At 39.1% G+C, this 19683-nt stretch overlaps 1 protein-coding gene across 3 annotated transcripts in view; it reads right to left on the bottom strand.

The window, feature by feature from the left end:
- The window catches only part of TNNI3K (TNNI3 interacting kinase), a 314607-nt gene that overhangs the window by 265374 nt on the left and 29550 nt on the right, over positions 1–19683 (bottom strand). For 2 of the 3 annotated variants that reach the window (XR_013959750.1, XM_080652368.1), the window contains exon 5: positions 11832–11942. The exons of the other annotated variant lie outside the window; for it this stretch is intronic. Coding sequence is in view for 1 of the 2 variants with exons in the window: in XM_080652368.1 (XP_080508494.1) it covers positions 11832–11942 (111 nt within the window). In the remaining variant the exon portion in view is untranslated. The remainder of the gene's footprint in view (positions 1–11831; positions 11943–19683) is intronic. 3 annotated transcript variants of the gene reach the window in all.

Raw genomic sequence — 19683 nt, 5'->3', positions numbered from 1 at the left:
GAAATTAAGCATACACTGACTGAAATAAAAAATATTATACAGAGATCTAACAGCAGACCAGAGGATCGCAAGAATCAAGTCAAAGATTTGAAATACAAAGAAGCAAAAAACACTCAACCGGAAAAGCAAAAAGAAGAAAGAATCCAAACATATGAAGATAGTGTAAGGACAACTTCAAGCATACCGACATCAGAATTATGGGGGTGCCAGAAGAAGAGAGAGAGCAAGATACTGAAAACCTATTTGAAGAAATAATGACAGAAAACTTCCCCCACCTGGTGAAAGAAATAGACTTACAAGTCCAGGAAGCACAGAGAACCCCAAACAAGAGGAATCCAAAGAGGACCACACCGAGACACATCATAATTAAAATGCCTAGAGCAAAAGACAAAGAGAGAATATTAAAAGCAGCAAGAGCAAAACAGTTAGTTACCTACAAGGGAGTACCCAAACGACCGTCAGCTGATTTCTCAACAGAAACTATGCAGGCCAGATGGGAGTGGCAAGAAATATTCTAAGTGATGAATTGCAAGAACCTACAACCAAGATTACTCTACCCAGCAAAGCTATCATTCAGAATTGAAGGACAGATAAAGAGCTTCACAGATAAGAAAAAGCTAAAGGAGTTCATCACCACCAAACCAGTATTATATGAAATGCTGAAAGGTATTCTTTAAGAAGAGGAAGAAGAAGAAAAAGGTAAAGATAAAAATTATGAACAACAAATACATATCTATCAACAAGTGAATCTAAAAATCAAGTGAATAAAAAAATCTGATGAACAGAATAAACTGGTGGATATAATAGAATCAGGGGCATAGAAAGAGTGTGGACTGACAATTCTCGGAGGGAAAGGGGTGTGGGGGGTGCGGGAAGAGACTGGACAAAAATCGTACACCTATGGATGAGGACAGTGGGGGGGGGTTGTAAGGGCAGAGGGTGGGGTGGGAACCGGGTGGAGGGGAGCTATGGGGGAAAAACGAGGAACAATTGTAATAATCTGAACAATAAAGATTTATTAAATTTAAAAAAAAGAAACTATAGTATGATAAAAATGTATATAAAAAGGGACATAAACATGGGGAACAGTTCATTTAATCTAGATCATTGATTGAAAGATGAAGAGCATGAGAACCCATGGTCGAAAAAATAGGTGAGCTGGATCATTATGACTTAATCCCCTACTGGGTATATTGTGGGGTCAGCAAGTTTCTTGGTCAGAGGGGTGACTTTACCATGCTTCAGAGAAGCTGATAAATTTTCATGTGTGTTTAGAATGAAGTGAACTATAACAAATTGGGAGACAGGTCTTATAAGTCAGAATACTACTGCATTAAATCCAGGAGATTAAGGGCAATATGAATGTAAAGAAACCTGAAGCAACATATTGGCAACCAACAGGAATATCCTTGACAGTTCTAGACAAAAGATTTGCAGCCATTGTTCTTTGTCTTATTTAATTTGAAAATTTCCCCAAGTCTCCTTATTAGCTCAATGTATATATCTTCAGTAAATAATTATGAGAATGATTCTTAAAGTCCTGGCAGGACCTTCACAAGTGTGAAGATCTGCAGTAATTAGGAGACAGCTCAGCGCATAGCTAAGGAAGTTGGTTAGCAGCTTGCTTCAGGACACAGAACAAAGTAAGAGGGCAGCAAGGTTAAAGATGCTTCAAGGGGTTACACTTGAATTGCTTCTGAGAGTAACTCTAGTAGGCTTTATGTGCCTTCCTTACTGGTTCCATGCTTTATAACTGCTAAATTGATCTGATATTCAGTTGTGCAAGAATGAGTGATGAGAGGCAGAGGTGCTACGTGCCTTTGAAGGACACCTCATAAGAGAGATGCTGTGAGAAAGGGACGCTGCTGAGAGCCAGTCATGGGGGCTCTAGCCTCTCACTCCCACCACCCCAACCTCAGCAAGTTTTTAAAGGTTCTTTGGAGATCCACCAAAGGGAGCCATCAAGGAGAATAACTCACACAAAGTTCAGAGAAGATAAAATACTTAAAAGCCTCTACTCCCTAAATACCATCCCAGAATGAAACATCCCTGAAAAAAAGTAAGTAGTGTTCACTGTGTACTTTACTACTATATTAGAAGGTCAGGTATAAAATATTGATCTTTTGATGTATTTCTAATTGAGGGAAAAAAAGAGTAATCATTTCCTGCCCGCCTGAGACATAAGGAGCTTGGAGGCTCTAAAACTCGGGATATGACTTGAGCAAGCAACAGACACCTTGATTCAAAACAAAGCTTTCTAATTCCTGGCAGAGAGAATAGCATTAAAATATATACCTGTCTCTTTTTGCCACAAACATCTAACATAAATTTTCTGCTTAGCTGATGCATTATATAACATAATTAATATATAAATAATATATGATAAATAGATAAATCATATTATCTATCTATTATCTATCTATCTATCATATCTTTTTTAATGTATAGAGGACCTAGAATGTTGGAATCAAATTCAGTGCATAGAAGGGTTGGCATACAGAGGAAAATTCACATACAACATAGAATGGTTACAAAGAAATTTCTCATCAGGTTGATTTGATTAGCAATAATCTTTGATTCTAATTTCTCAGGTAATGTTTATTTCATCATTTTCCAGGGTAACAAGCTGATGAACCTCTCATTTACATTTTTATTAGCCTATAAAGCTTTTCCTGCTTGTGCTCTTTTACCTCACCCTGAGAGCAATACTTAATGTTTAAGAGTAGCTAATAGATTCTCTAGCAAAGACTCAAGTGCCAAACATAGAAGTGACACTCAAGCTAGTGTCCTCTTATACCACTCTTATAATTGATACATGCCTAAAGCATTGCTCTGAGATCATAAAATTACTGATTACAATGCATGATCTATGATCTTCTCTCAATCTCCAGACCAAAAGCCTAGACTGTAGGAGCCTGCCTCCCTGCCTTAATAAACAGTATTCTGTAAGACAGGACACATTCTGTAATTAGGGCGTAGAGTTCTGGCTTCAACTTCTGAGAGAACCACTTTTGAATGCCACAGAAGATGTTGTGTTCTTAAATCAGGTCTTGGTTATTTAAGACTATGTGTGCAATAAAGGTTTTGCTTCGGACTTAATCATTTGACATGAAGGTATATCAAAGTGTAATATCATGGGACTGCAAATGACTATTCAGAACAACTTTACAACAAGTTAATGCCAGTGACTAGTGTTATAATACCTATCAATCATTAATGGCATTCACTGAAGTGATATTACCAAAATTTACAATGATGTCCATTGGTTGGTATATTTTGCCCTTGCTATATGTTTTGCACCTGAATTATGGCAGCCCACAATGGTCATATAGGATTTGTTTCACTGTATGCAAAATTTGGGGAGACTTATCAGATATCAGGTTAACAGTGCAGCATACTGTGAAATGACATAGAGTTACACTCCTGAATCTGAGAGAGAAAGAGGGGTAGGGAAGAGAGTGAGTGAGAGAGAGGGAGAGAGAGAGAGAGGGGGGCAGGGAGAGATTTCTGAACTCATTTCACAAATTCAGCACAGCACTTATTCCAAAAGCTGTCAAAGATGATTGTAATGGGCTGAATTTTGTTCCCCCATCTATGTCAAATTCATATATTGAAGCCCTGAACCCCAGTATCTCAGAATGTGCAGAATGTGACTGTATTTGGAGACAGGGCCTCTAAAGAGGTCATTAAGTTAGGGTGGTCCCTAATAAAATATGACTGATGTCCTTATAAGAAGAGGAGATTAAGACACTGAGGAATACCAGGCATGTACATGCACAGATGCAACCATGTGAACACAGAGCAAGAAGACAGACATCTGCAAGTCCAGGAAAGAACTTCAGAAGCAATCAACCTGACTACCCCTTGATATCAGACTTTTAGCTTCTAAACTGTGAGAAAATAAACTATTTAAGCCATTCAGTCCGCGGTGTTTTGTTCTGAAAGCCCTCGTAAACCAATATAATGATCCAAAAAAGTAAACCATAGACCAACCTCGCTTGTGAATATTAGCAAAGCAAGTTCAATAGCAGGCTAGGAGAATAATGTACCATGACCTATTGTGTCATTGTGGGAGTACAAGATGATTCAACTGAAAAATGACAGTTGTGCTGGAAGTATCAGCCAAGGCAATTAGGAAAGAGAAAAATAAGATGTTTAATTATTGGAAAAGAAGTAAAAATTATTACTGCACTTAAGAAATTTAATTATAAACCAGAAATATCCAAAAGACTCACCTAAAAATCTATAGAAATAATAAATCCATATGTTCAATGGTTATAAAATTAAAAATTAATAACCAATACATTTTCCATAAACAAACTATAAAAATTAGAAAATACAATGTCATTTACGTTAGCAATAAAAAGATAAAATATCTAGGTTAGAAGGGCAGTACATCACTGTGAGTGAGAGTTGTCTCTGACACTTGACAGCATGTGAACACCTGCTCTACAAATTATTAGCTGTCACCTTGCACAAGTTACTTAACTGCTCTGTGCCTCTGTTTTCTCATATGGAAAATGCAGATAAAATCCCAAGTGAGGATTAAGTCAATTGATATGTTTGGTACTCCATTATCATTTCAAAGCTATTAAATATAACTGGTGTGTGTGTGTGTGTGTGTGTGTGTGTGTGTGTTACTATTAGTTCTGATTCCAAATGAAATTCACAAGGGACTATTGCTTATTCATAGGATTGGAGACAGATCTGATATGTTTTAATTGTAAAACTCATGAGTAAGTTATCTCTGAGAGAGAGAGAGAGAGAGAGAGAGAGAGAGAGAGAGAGAGAGAGAGAGAGACCACATTTTATAATTCCAAGCATCTGCTTGTTTGTGCCTTTGGGGGAAAACCTAAAGCCATTATAAAAGAAATAACTTAGAATTAGAAGCTTCTTGGTAAACAAAATTCTCTCCTAAAACATTTACATTATTAAGTTAAGAATGAACTGAAACAACATCAATTGCATTTCCTTGAAATCAGAAATAAATTATATAATAACTGGGAAGCATTTCTAAAGCAGTGCTTGGATACGTGTTTACAATCTCAAAATGGGATAAGGTAGGATAGAATCAATTCAACTATTAAAATAATACTCTGACCTCCACAAAGTATATATGAAACTATGCCTTTCTGTGAAAAATAAAATACTCCACGACACCTATGCATTATATATTGCATTATTTCTGACATGCTTTTTCTATTTGCTAATTGATTTGTCTTCTGATAACTGCAAAAACTATACCATGAAACACTCAAGTATAACAACTTTTTAAAGAGTTATTTGACTATGTATAAAGTGTTTTACACTTAAGGTATATGTATATGTGTGTATGTGTGTGTAGATGTGTTTGTGATATGTTCACCTACATGCATTATATCTACATGGGTTTTGGTGCCCATATACTAAGTGCCATATTAAGTTATTCTTGAATCAATTAATGTTGTTATTGTATATGTAGCAATGCCTGGCCTTTAGGTAGTAATATAGAGATTTTATGTTTTGTTTTCTGAATATTTTTTGTGTCCTACAGATGTAAGCTCTGTTTTAGCAATACATACAAGAGTCACAGGGAGGAACTGTTCTTTTATTTACAAGATTACACATTTGAAGTCAGATAACCATGGTTGAGTCCTATCCATCTCATGTATCTATTGTCTGAATAGCCCTGTGGAAGTCATTTAACTTCTCTAATTCTCAGTTTCTTTACTGAGAAACTGAGTCTAATGGTAGTTGTCCCCCAGGATAACCAAATGACAAGTGCATGTAAATAATATAGCACTACCAAATGTCAGCTAATATTTTTATTTTTATAGTTTTTAAAACATATTTTTATTGATTTCAGAGAGGAAAGGAGAGGGATAGAGAGATAGAAACATCAATGATGAGAGAGAATCATTGATTGGCTGCCTCCTGCACACCCCGTACTGGGAATCGAGCCTGCAACCCAGGCATGTGCCCTTAGCTTGAATCAAACCTGGGGCCCTTCAGTCCGTCCACAGGCCAAGGCTCTATCCACTGAGCAAAACCAGCTAGGGTCCGCTAATATTTTTAATATTCATAGCTGAGAGAGCACATGATGCACATGCCCCCTGAACTCAAAGGGGAGAAGAGGGTTTAACACATGTTTATGGATTGCCAACAGGATGTTGGGCCTTGCATAAAGCAGCATATGCATATGTATTGATAGATGGATAAATCAGTCAGGGAGAAGTATTGAGAGCCAGGACAACCAATATTTGCTTGCTTTTCAAAGCACAGTAAATCTAAATCTGCATCTCCAATTGCAATTGCAGTCAGCATGTCTAGGAAACCGCAGCACGTTCTCTTCTATTATTGAAGGAGACAGCTGCCTAGTCAATGTAAATTTTATTGTAAAATTGTTTAATAGAATTCACGGATATGGGAGGACAGACACACATGAGACACTAATGGAGGGTCTGAATTTGATATGTGCAGACAAAGAGGCCTATCAGACTTGGCATCAGTTATTGCTTCACAGAGAAAGGTAGGCAATAAAAGAAAGTGACTACTAATGAAAGTAAACTCCCACTATTCCACTGTCACCATCCCTCCTAGAGTAAAAAAATAGGAGTGAAAAAAGCATCTAAATTTTTGGTTCAGTAATTAAAAAAAAAAAAAAAAAAAAAAAAAATATATATATATATATATATATATATATATATATATATCCTATCTAATAAAAGAGTAATATGCAAATTAACCATCACTCTGCTACACTCACAAGGCACGCCCACCAGCCAATCAGGAGCGAATATGCAAATAAACCCAACCAAGATGGCTACGGCCACAGAGAGCAGGAGGAAGGCTTGGGTTTCCTGGCAATGGAGGAAGCCAAGCTTTCCGCCTTCCTTTGCTGGCCTAGGACTCCACTCAAGCTACCAAGTTTCAATGATAGAAGACACATAAATCCAAACAGAAATGGCGGCAGCCGTGGACCTGGAAAGAGCAGGAGGCTAGGGTTGCCCCCGGCGATGGAGGAAGCCAAGCTTTCCGCACACCCTGGCTGGCCCAGGCCTCCGCTTAAGGCTAAAAAGTTTCAATTATAGAAGATACATAAATCCCAACAGAAATGGCTGCCACCACGGAACAAGCATAAGGCTTGGCTCCGCTCCAGGCTACAAAGTTTCAATTGTAGAATATAAATAAACCCCAGATACCAGGGCCTCCACTTGGGTCACCAGGGGGCATGGCCAGCCTGCAAACCACCACAGGCCCCTCGCCCAGGCCGCCCCACGCCCCAAGGGAACCCTCCCTGATCCGGGACACCCTTCAGGGCAAACCAGCTGGCCCCCACCCATGCACCAGGCCTCTATCCTAGCTAATAAAAGAGTAATATGCAGATTGACCATCACTCCAACACACAAGATGGCTGCACCCATTGGTCAAAGATCCTGCCCCCATGTGGACACAAGATGGCCGCCACAAGATGGGCAGCAGGGGAGGGCAGTTGGGATGGACCAGGCCTGCAATGGAGGGCAGTTGGGGGTGACCAGGCCGGCAGAGGAGGGAAGTTGGGGGGGGGACCCAGGCCTGCAGGGGAGAGCAGTTAGGGGTGACCAGGCCTGCAAGGGAGGGCAGTTAGGGGTGACCAGGCCTGCAGGGGAGGGCAGTTAGGGGCAAACAGGCTGGCAGGGAAGCAGTTAGGCATCAATCAGGCTGGCAGGGGAGTGGTTAGGGGGTGATCAGGCTGGCAGGCAGAAGCGGTTTGGGGCAATCAGGAAGGCAGGCAGGCGAGCAGTTGGGAGCCAGCAGTCCTGGATTTAGTCACTGGGATCGGGCGTAAACGGGCAGTCGGACATTCCTCGAGGGGTCCCAGATTGGAGAGGGTGCAGGCTGGGCTGAGGGACACCCTGCCCTGTGCACAAATTTCGTGAACCAGGCCTCTAGTATATATATATATATATATATATATATATATATATATATATATATATATATAATACTCAGTCTCTCTGTACCATTTGATACCCAGGATCCTTTATTTGTTGAAATTCTCTATAAACTGAATTATTGTGATACTACAATATCCTTGTTTTCCTCATACCACTCTGACCCATCTTGCTTTGTTTCCTCAATGGCTATTCACTAATTCTTCAGGTCTCTGTGGATATTCTCTTATTCTCGATCCTTGGCCATTTATTAGACCTAATTTATACCTTTCAGCTATTGTTATGGTTCCAGATATAACCTCTGCACATATGATTTCTAAAAAGTTAAGTCTCAACTTCTCCACTGAATGACAGTTGTATATTTCTAAATTATAAATGAACATTTAATTAGTAAATTTACATGTCTGGAACTAATTGATTATTGCTCTAAATTGAATCCCTTACCCAGTCCCTTTTCTCTGTCTGCTTAAACATCATATTGTCACTCTGGGATCCATACTAAATAATGTGGTCAATGAAATCCTCTTCAACATATTATGTATTAAATCTCTAATCATTCTCTTGCTCAAAATATTTCAATGGCTCCCCATTTCCTAGTGGAAAAATCCTATTGATTTTAAGTGTCTTTAAAGAGTGGGAGCTTCTGTGTTCTATTAACCTACCACAGCATCTAGTCTTGTGTATTATACATTGTAAACCATAATAATTTCTTATTGAATTGAATTACACTCCTTAGACTTCAATTCTCAGTTTCCTTAGTCTGGTCCATTTCTAACATCCAAATTTACCTACAGGTACTCTTCATAATATGTTTCATGCTACTGTTCTATTCACTTTCACCTAAATATGCTCAGATCATTCTTCCTTCCCATTTTTGGACATAATTCCTCTTCTTTCCTCTGTTCAGTTCTCACCACTCTTCAAAGCTCAGCCCAATATCAAATCCCTCTCATAAGTCTTTCCTAAATCTTTTAGTTCACATTGATAGCTTCTAATTTTGTGTTCTTTGACATTCATATTTCTAATTATTCCTAATTATTAAATTGACTCTGGTCTTTGACTCTTTCCTCCTCCTTTATTATGACTATACTAGAGGCCCAGTGCATGAATTCGTGCACTGGTGGGGTCCAGCTGGCCCGGGCCTGTTGGAAGGAGGAGATGGCATGAGGTTGGCTGGCCGGCCTGCCCTAATCAGGACCCGATCAGGGCCGGGCCAGCTGTGGGGAGGGACCGTGGGCAATTGGCCAGCGGACCCCAACCCTGATAGAGGTGGGGGGATGATCAGGAGTCGACGGCTGGGGAGGGGCCATGGGAGGTTGGTCAGCCAGTCCCAACCCCGATTGGTGTGGGTGGGCCAATTGGGGGTGGAGATGGCTGGGCGGAGGGGCCGTGGGCCAATCTGTGTGGTGAGGGCTGATAGGGGGTGGGGCCCACTGTGGGGATGGGCTGTGGGTGGTGGGCTGGCCAGCCCTGCCCCCAAATGGGGTGAGGGGGCCAATCAGGGGCCAGCAGCCTGAAGAAGGGGCCATGGTAGTTGGCCGGCCTGCCCTGCCCCTGATCAAAGTGGGGGGGGGGAGATTGAGGGCAAAGCTGGCTGGGGAGGAGCCACAGGCCAATCGAGGTGGTGGGGGCGCATCTGGGGTGGGGCCAGACTGGGGGGAAGGGCCGCAGGGGGGTTGGCTATCTGCCCCGCCCTCAATATGGGTGGCAGAGGCTGATCAGTGGAGGGGCCAGCTGGGGGGAGGGGCCGTGGGAGGTTGGCCAGCCAGCCCCACCCCCTGATCAGGCGAGTTTGCTGGCCGCAGTGGGCGTCATGGCGACCGGTCGTTCTGGTCATTATGGCGTTCCGGTTGCTGGCTTTTTATATATATAGATTGTTATTTTACTTTTAAATTGCTTATGTAATTTTTCCTGGGTATTCATTTTGTGTGTCCAACTCCATTATAAAGTGCTTAGGGGAAATACGATGTCATATTTTCTTGTATCATTCCCATATTCTAGGACTATATTATGAAAAAAGTAGAGGCTCAAAAATATCTGTTAAATCAATGAATGACTATGAGGGCAACTAAAACACATTGAAAGTGAGTATTTATTACAATTAATAGTTTTGAAATAAGTCAAAGAAAAAATTCTGCATTTTTTTAATATAAGGTTTTTGGGATACCATTATCCTTTATTATCTGATCTATAACTTATTTAGTCCATTAGACAAGAAGAGAATAAAGTCTAATAAATGTATACCTGTTTTATGCACCATCAATAAGTGACATTAAAAGTCATTAAATGTTACAACAGCTCATAAAGGAAGATAGAGAACCCATAGAGAATTGCAAAACAAGAGTAGAAAACTATTGGGAATTATATTAGTAGAATTTTCCCTAAGGCTTGTAGAATCAATATGATAGTTCCTTCCAAATTATGATTACAAAGCAAGAAAGCAGCTATTTGAGTAGGAGATGAAAAGACAAAGCTCTTAACCACCTTGCTTTTGACCCTGTTTTAGATCTAGTACTTGCATATCTAATTAATTTAGCACCAGGCAAAAAGGATTTTGCTTTACAAAACATATTCTGTAATTTTCCTGGCATTCAGAGCTTGAAGGTGTTTCATTAGCACTCAAGGTCTACATAAAAAATTCTTTCACTCAGGTTTCTTGATACTTACTTTATTTACTTTATCACTGGCCTCAATTGGTTTATTTTTTTATAAAAAGATTATATTTAAGTGACTCTTAATGGATTTCCCCTCTCTTAATGAACACAAATTTACTAATACTTACACTGAATGTCACTAAAAAGATTTATTTTGTGGGAAATAAGATGACATAGTAAGGAGTGAAAATGTCAACATGAAGAAAACTACTTTGCTATTAATATGCTAATACTTATCGAAAGTAAGAGCCTTTCAGTGTGACACCTGACCTCATCTCCATCACTCCATCTCCAGCTCACACTACAGTAATAACTGTGGCTCACTTGTGTCCCTCAAACACACCTAGCACTTTCCTATCTCAGGGTTTTTGTATGTGCTATTATATATGAGATACATAGCATCACTATCTATATATATAAAAGGTTAATATGCAAAATTTCCCCTCAGGAGTTCAACCGGGAGACTGGTAGTTCTATGGCTCGCTATGACATGCAAAGGAAGGCCCCAGCCAGCAGCTGGAAGGCCCCAATCAGCCCTGATTGCTGGCCAGGCCTAAGGACCCTACTCGTGCATGAATTTCATACACGAGGCCTCTAATATAGCTTATAAAATGGTGCCTACTTCTTCATCACTCTATTTTCATTTTCATCATTTTATTACTTCCTGGTACACACTACTAACATTGTATAATATTTCACTTTCTTTATTGTCTGTCTCATTCCCAACAACTAAACTCTAAGATAATGAATATTTGCCTGTCTTTCTTGCCATATCACTTCAACAACTAGATCAGTATCTAGTGCACAATGAATAATCTTTCATTGAGTCCTTATTCTGTATGAAACAATCAGCAAAGTGCTTTATATGGATTATCTAATTTAATCATTACAATAGGTTGTTTACTATTTCTATTTTATAAATGAAGAAAACATAGATGTCTTGATGTACTGGTACAGTAACTTGTTTGAGGTAAACATAGTAAGTGATGGAAACGGAATTGACTCCTAAACCTAGGCTCTTACTTACTGCTATAAAGTCTCTGTGTATCAAGCCATTTTTATATTAATTGATGTTTTATTATACTGTTATAAAGAAGATTGAATTGACTGTCAAAAGAACAACTAATTTGATCCAAAATATAAATAAGTGGGTTTAATAGCTAAAAAAATAGACAACTTCCAGGAAGCCGGCATTTGAAAAGAGTTGTGAACAAGAATACAAAGAGGCAGGTTTACTTTAACAGGTAACTAAGGTGTAACTTACCTCCAGGTGACCAGCTATTGTAGCAATATGCAGGGCAGTGAGACCGCCATACCCAACCTGCTGTATGTCAGCTCCACTGTGAAGCAGGGAAGTGATCAATTCTGCACTATCCTGTAAGGAAACACATCCTTAGTGTTACCTTTATACTAAGAGCAGGTCTGAATGCTGTATAACAGGATGCATTGGTTCCCTGACTGTCAGACAGTTTAGGTACCCAAAGAAAACCTAAGTGATTTCTGTCATAGCAAGGAGCAGCTCTCAGATGGTTAAAATGTAGGAACAAATGACAGGCCATCCCGTTACAATCCTATACCACCTGACCATGAAAGACAGAAAGGACATTTACCTACAGTGAGGCTCTTGCAAATTGAATTCCAACTTACATGTAGGTCACTCCAATAAATGTCCTTTCTCTAGTGACTGCAGTATTGAACTGACTGCTGTGGACTATTTCATGGTAGTTTAGTAATTGCTTCTTCTCTAATGTGTATGTGTGTTGCGCTCTATATATAATTAATCAATAGAGTCTTTCTTAACTTGACTCATTATAATAGTGAAAATGTTGGGAGTATCATTGGAGCTTGTGAGAATAAATTATTCAAATGACAAAGTAATCTTTATGTTATTTATACTATTATTTGCATTGTGTTTCTATCTCAAACATACTCAGTGGCAAGAATGTCAAGTTGGCACAGGATTGGCCACTGCATTTATGCATATACATATAATTTTAAATACTGCTGGTTAAGAAAATTCTTCCATTAAAAAACAAGGGGGTTCCATTCAAGATGGTGACATAGGTAAATGCGGTACTGGAATCCTCCCACAACCACATCAAAATTACAACTAACCTACCAAAAAACCTTCATTCAGAACAGCCTGAAATCCAACTGAACAGAAGTCCTACAACTGAGAATATAAAGAAGAAGCACATTAAGACTGGTAGGAGGATAGAGATGCTGAACAGGCTGGTCCCACACCACATGTGGTGGATAAAAAATCTGGAGGGATATCTCGGCTGCAGAGGTCCTCCCTGAGGAGCGAGGGGTTCCAGCCCACTCAGCTAATGGTTCCAGTGGCAGGAAGAGAAGAACCCATAACTTCTATCTGTAATAAACAGTAGGAATTGTGGCTGAGTAGGAGGGCAGCTGGACTCCTAGGCATTCCTCTTAAAAGGCCCAAACAGGGATTTACTCAGACTCAGTCACTCTGAGTTCCAATGCTAGAGGCACCAGGAGCACGTGGGGAGGACCTGAGTTGTCTGGCATTCGGGCAACAGAAGGAGGGGCAGCTTTCAGACAGAAGTGCTGGCAGATACCTTTGTTCCTTTGTTGAACCCTCCCTCTGCAGAGCCTGCAGGTGAGTGCCATATCTGAGTCTCCATCAAGCTGACTGAAACTGTTTGCCCAGGCCTGATATTCCACTAAAACTTTCACCATATCCACAATGAGGCTCTTTTGCTTTCTTATCATTTGTGTGTTCACTGGAGTAGCACTTTTAATTTCCTTGAAGAACTTTTCCTTTCCACTCACAACTTGGCTAACTGCTGGCACAAGAGGCCTAACTTTTGCCCTATCTTAACTTTCAACATGCATCCTTCACTAAATTTAATCATATCCAGTTTTTTTATTAAAAGTGAAAAACTTGCAATGCTTAGAAGCCATTTGAGAGTTATGACTTGGCCTAATTTCAATATTGTTTTTTTCTCAGGGAATAGGGAGACCTGAGGAGAGGGAGGAAGTAGTGAGCAGCCAGTTGGTAGAGCAGTCAGAACACACACAACCTTTAGCCATTAAGTTCACTGTCTTACTCAGATAGGCACATTTCATTCCCCAAAGCAATGACCATAATAATATCAAAGATCACTGATTACAAATCATAACAAATAAAAATGAAAAAGTCTGAAGTATTTTATAATTACCAAAATGTGACACAGAGACATGAAGTGAGCAAACCCTACTGGGAAAATGGTGCCCATTGATGTGTTAGATGAAGGGTTGTCACAAACCTTCAATTTGTAAAAAACACAGAATATGCAAAGCAATATAAAGCAAAGCACAGTGAAATGAGGTTTGCCAGTTTCCAAATCTTCCACTCTGCACATCTACTCTACCAAGAAAATTAAATAAAGATTTCATCTTCTTTTACTATTCCTTTGGCTCCTTCTGCTCAGTCTATAGACATTTGTTTTCTCTATTAACAAACAAAAACAAAAACAAAAACAACAAAATTTTTTATTTTTATTTTTTATTTATTTGTTTTTTTTTACTGAAGCCAAGGTAATTTTCTCTCTATCCTTTCCTTTGTTTTCTGGGAAAAGTTATTGATATTCACTACTGAAAACTCTGATCTCATTTCTTTAGTAATCCCTAGCTATGTAGACCCAAATCTTGCATAAATCCCAACTGAGTTCATCATACTCCTTACTCATTGCACTTTGCTTTTTCTCAGACTACTCCCTTCTCTTGCCCTCTATAATCAAGAGAAATAACCATTCCTGTTCTTCCACTTGCAACATTATGACCTCTTCACTGTTCTGAATCCATCTCCTCAGCTTCAAGAGGTTAACTTTTGGATTACCAAATCAAATGTCAATAATCTCCCTCATTTCTGTAGTCAGATCATCTTCTTGAAATCCCTCTTTATTTTGGTTTCATAAAGCCATATATTCCTGATTTCCTTCTCTTTGCCTCTTCATTGTCACTGTCTCCAAAAAGTTAGTGATTTAGGAGCTTAGTCCTTTCTCATTCTATATTCCATCTTTGGTAATTCTTACAAAAATCTGATAACTTTATCTATCTAATAATAGAGGAATATGCAAATTATCCAGGATGCTGTAACATCACGACCAAACAGCAGGGACCTGAGACTGCATGATACCTGGCTGGGGCGAGGGATCTCAGGCTGTGCCTCCTGCCCCATGGGGCTTGACAGGGGACCTCAGGCCATTCCCCCTGCCCCAGTGCTGGGCTGGGGGACCTCAGGCTGCGCTCCCTACCCAGCAGAGCTTGATGGGGGACCTCAGGCCACACCCCCTGCACGGCAGGGCTTGGCGGGGGACCTAAGGCTGCGCCCCCCTCCGGGAAGGGCTTGACAGGGTGGGACCAGCTGGGTCTGTGTCTTACCCAGTGGGGGTGGGGCCAGCCAGGTCTAGGTCTCCTGCATTTTCAAAGTACATGCAGGTGGTGGGCAGGGACTTGACTCTAGGTCTCATGGCATGCCCCAGACTCTGACAGGAGGGAGATTTTCATATACATTTTACTAATTTTCTTTCTTCTCTGACTCTTCTATTATAGAGAAAGGGCAAATAGCAATATTAAAATATTTCCTTTAATTCCCATTTAATGTGCACTGGGCCACTAGTCTTTAATAAGTTCAAATCTCATGTATCCTGCCTACCAATGGCATCTCAAATTAGAAATTCAAAATTGCTTTTGTGAATCCCATTCATAACTTTCTCAGGGTGATCTGTCATCTCTTGGTATTCCTTATTTATATTTATGGCACTTTCTTATTCTAAGTGACCCTGAGCCCCTTCAACTCAATCAATTTTAGCTATTGCTGGTTTTAACTCAATAATACTTATCACATTTCTTCTCCTTATTTCTATTATCACCCTCCATTTTACATAGCCCTCTAACTAGTCTCCTTGAGTAAGCCTTTTCTCATTGTAGTCCTTCCTCTACATGGCTACCAGATAAGTTTTCTTACACACAGCTTTGATTTCATCATTGTCCTTTTCAATAAACTTTTTAGACCCTCAACAAATATTTATGGAGACTATGTGGTGTGTGAAACATTGCTCTGAGTAGTGGAAACACTGCAGTGAGTACGACAGTTAAATCCCTGCTTTCATGGAGCTTATATTTTTACTGTGTGTAAGTGATGTACCAATGGCTATGAGATAAAACAGGCAAGTGATAAAAGCAGGCTACTTAATTTGAGTAGTCAGGAAAAGCTTCACTGAAGAGGTGGTCTTTGAGATGAATATTAAATACCAAAAGGAAGAAATCCAAGCCACAATTTCAGCGATGGGCATTCAAGGAAGGGAGTAGTGTAAAAATCCTAAAATGGAGATAAGCTTAGTGCATTTGGAAGCCAGTGTTGATAGAAGATTAAAAGGGGGGTAGGGGAGATGAGTAATATTCAAGATGAAATCAAAGACATCTGCTCTTGTAGGGTCTCACCAGCCATTGTATTAGGTGTTCAGATTTTTTCCAAGTGCAATACATAGCTGGGGAATTACATGATATTGAGTTAGAGAAGGCTAAAAAAATAGTAGTTTTTGAGGTAGATATAAATATTTTGTTTTTTACAAGTTTGAGATAATTACAATGCAGGTTTAAGTTTGTACATACTAGAATAAGTCTCCCTAGTTAGAATTCCAGCTCTGCTAATGACTGTGCAAAATGGGGTGAGTTATAGAACCCTTTTACACTAATATCTTTTATTAGTGTAGACTAGGGGCCCAGTGCACAAATTCATGCACCTTGAAAGGAACTGTGGGCCTTGAGGCTGCAGTGGGCACAGGGCAGGTCTCAGCCCATTCTTCGCACTACACTAATATCTTTGGTTATAAAAAAGGGAACAACTGTTTCAACCTAATGTGATACACATATAAATTGTGTATCCACAACTGATGTGACAATACATATAAAGCACTTAAAAGATACCTGCCAAACAATATTCAGTGAAACTCATTACAATTGGACATTGAAGTCCAGGACTCAGGGAAACTTCCAAGTTAGTGATTTGACTTCACCATTTAGCTCTTCTTTCTCCTTTCTTTTTACACCCCCTGCCCCTCCATTACTTGACTTCCTCTACTTCATTAGTTATCCACTGAAATCACTGAATGAATAAAACAGAGGAAAACTCTGAACCAGTACTGGAAATTAGAAAATGTTGACTAGTTCTCTTTCCTCCAGAAAAAATTCATAGGAGTTAACTCTAACCTCAATAATAACCTTTAATTTTGAATGGTGAGGGCTAAAGACATGAGCAGTCTCTGAGATAAATGGGAGAGACATTACCTTAAAACATTTTTCCCTGCAGATGAGCAGGCATTTAAATGCAGGAAAGTGGAGAAGGTCTTTTTAAGCATAGAATTGTGTGGGGTTTTTTTAAATAGAGGAAAATGTAATAAATTTGAGCAAATGAAAGTATTAAAAACACACAATATAAGATAAATGACAAATTAGAGAAATAGTCACAATACATAAAACAGACAAATGGTTTGTATATTTAATGTATGAAGAACTCTTATAAATCAGTAGAAAGATAGATACTCTTTAATTCAACAAATATTTATTAATGAATGTATACCTTATGGTAAGCACTGTGCTAAACTAAATTAAAATAAATTATATGTAAATCATGAAGCATATGACATATTTATCTATCAGACAGATTCTAGTAAACACACATTCATCTTTTCTTCCACTACCTTTGTATTTTCTCCTTATTTAGCCAAAATTTGTAGAATTAAAATAATGTGTGTTATGATTCCTTTAGCATGGTCAAATGGTGAGTTCAAGAGTTAGAAGTACTAAATTATGCTTTCATATCTTGGTTGGATTTCTCAGGTTGACCTCTGATTGATCTAAACAATATTTCACTAAATACTATAAAAATAAAACTTTTGTCTTACCAAGCCATGCTAAAGAGAATATAACAAAACAATTACTGCTACTTACAAATTGCTTATTAAGATGTAAAATGCTTTATCCACATCACATTTTTCAAACTCCACAACTTACCCATAAGGTAAATATTACAGTTGACTCTTGAACAACATGGTTTGAACTGCAGGAGTCCACTTAATGTGGATTTTTTTCTTCAACAAATGCAATTGGCCCTTCAGATTCACAGAGTTCCACATCCTCAGATTCAACCAGAAAACAGTATTTTTGTATTCCGAACCATGGTTTCACAAGAGAGATCCCCAATCAAAAATGTTGTTTTCAATCTGTACTTGCTTTCGTTTGTGGATGAAATGGGCCAACTGCAGTAAAGCTTTTGGTGTGTCAGAGTCATATGCAAACTTTCAACTGCCTTGCTGCCCCTAACCTCATGTTATATAAGGTCCAATTGTATGATGTCTATGTTATAGCTATTGATAGTTTGGATCAAAGAATTTAAATTACTTGTAGAAACCTAAATATTTTGTAAGTGTTGGAGCTAGGTACAAAGTCAGGTCTGTTTGACTTCAAAGTCCATGCTTCATTTTTTACTTTCCACAGTGCTTTAGCTATCTTTCCACATAAATCTCGTGAACTCCCAAGTCCCTTTAAGAACTTATAAGAACTCAACTGGCATAGCATAGCACAGCATAAAATATTTTTCTTTAATGTACATTTAAATTGAAATTGAACTTGGATTTGAATTTAGGTCTTTTGACTTTGAATCCTATGCTTTTCTCGGTATGACATGTTAGCCTCAACTCCCAATGACTCCTCTACTCCCAATATATTGCCTTTCATGTGAAAGACCTAACTCTTTGTTTTTTTACCTTTAAAAAGGAAATCTAATACCTGCTGTATAGAACTATAAGAAGGGTCAAATGGCATTATTTATGTGAAAATGTTGTAAACTCAAGATCCTTATGAGTATAGGTTTATATATTTACTAGAGGTCCAGTGCACAAAATTCATGCATGGGGGGTGGTCCCCTCAGCCCAGCCTGCACCCTCTCCAATCCAGGACCCCTCAGAGGATGTCCGACTACCGGTCTAGACTGGCAATTGGACATCCATCTCATAATCCTGACTGCTGGCTCCTAATTGCTCACCTGCCTGCCTGCCTGGTTGCCCCTAACTGCCTCCCCCTGTCAGCCTGATCACCCCTCATTGCCTCTGCGTGTTGGCCTGATCGCCCCTAACTGCCCCCCGCCCTGCTGACCTGGTTGGCCCTAACTGCTTGATGGTGTGGCAGTCAATTAGCCTATTCCCTCCTTATTGGCTGTGGGCACTGACATCTTCGTGAGGGCATGATGGTCAATTAGCATATTCCCTCTTTATTAGCTAGGATAGTAAATGCATTACCCCCAAAATTGACCTAACTCTATTAAAATATTCATCTTATGTCTCAGTCCCCAAAGATGTGTAATCATGAAATAATTCAATTTTTTAATCTGTAATATCTCAGAGTTGAGATATATTGTTTTCTGTAATATTCTAACCACCTCTAATATTCTGATGTTCCCTGAAGTGTCACATTAAGCTCCATGGCAGAGTTGAACTTGGTTTGGAAAGAAGATTGAGTTTCCACATGTAAAAATAGAGCTATACAAAGAAATATTTTAATAATGTGCTTTTCTAAGTAGTTTTCTTCATTGACCCAATTTACCCACTACAGTTATTGTCAAAGCCTGTTTGTGTTTGTAAGAGGAAAAGTAAGAAAAGCAGTTTTGTAGTCAAGAGAATATTAAGGTCTCTTCTAGGACAAGGGAGCATGCAGAGCTTAGTATGAAATGTATTTAGTCCCAGGCATTGAATTTTAATGGACTAGACCTGCCTCATGCGTCATAGACATTTCCAATGAAAGGATCCATTAATCAGTATAAAAATAACTGTTCATGAAGTTCACACCTGCATATGCCTCTTGTTGAAACAATTCTGCATTTATCTTCACAAAAGGTATCAATTATTAAAGGTTTTAGTGTGATGGAGATACTTGACTTTGCTTGAAAGTTTGAAGCAAAAAGAGAAGGAACATACTCTTAGATTAAGTGCTGACACTTTTTCCAGGCTAAAGCCTCTAAATTTGCTTTTGACCTATTTCTTCTTATCACTGCCACTGAACCTTCACTTTCTACTTTCCAGTTTCCTGTAGTCACTTTCTTCTGGTGGGAT

This window comes from Plecotus auritus (assembly GCF_963455305.1).
Source record: "Plecotus auritus genome assembly, chromosome: 2".
Taxonomy (NCBI): Eukaryota; Metazoa; Chordata; class Mammalia; order Chiroptera; family Vespertilionidae; genus Plecotus; species Plecotus auritus.
Note: the sequence above shows the minus strand (reverse complement) of the source record. Positions and strands in the feature narration are given on the sequence as shown.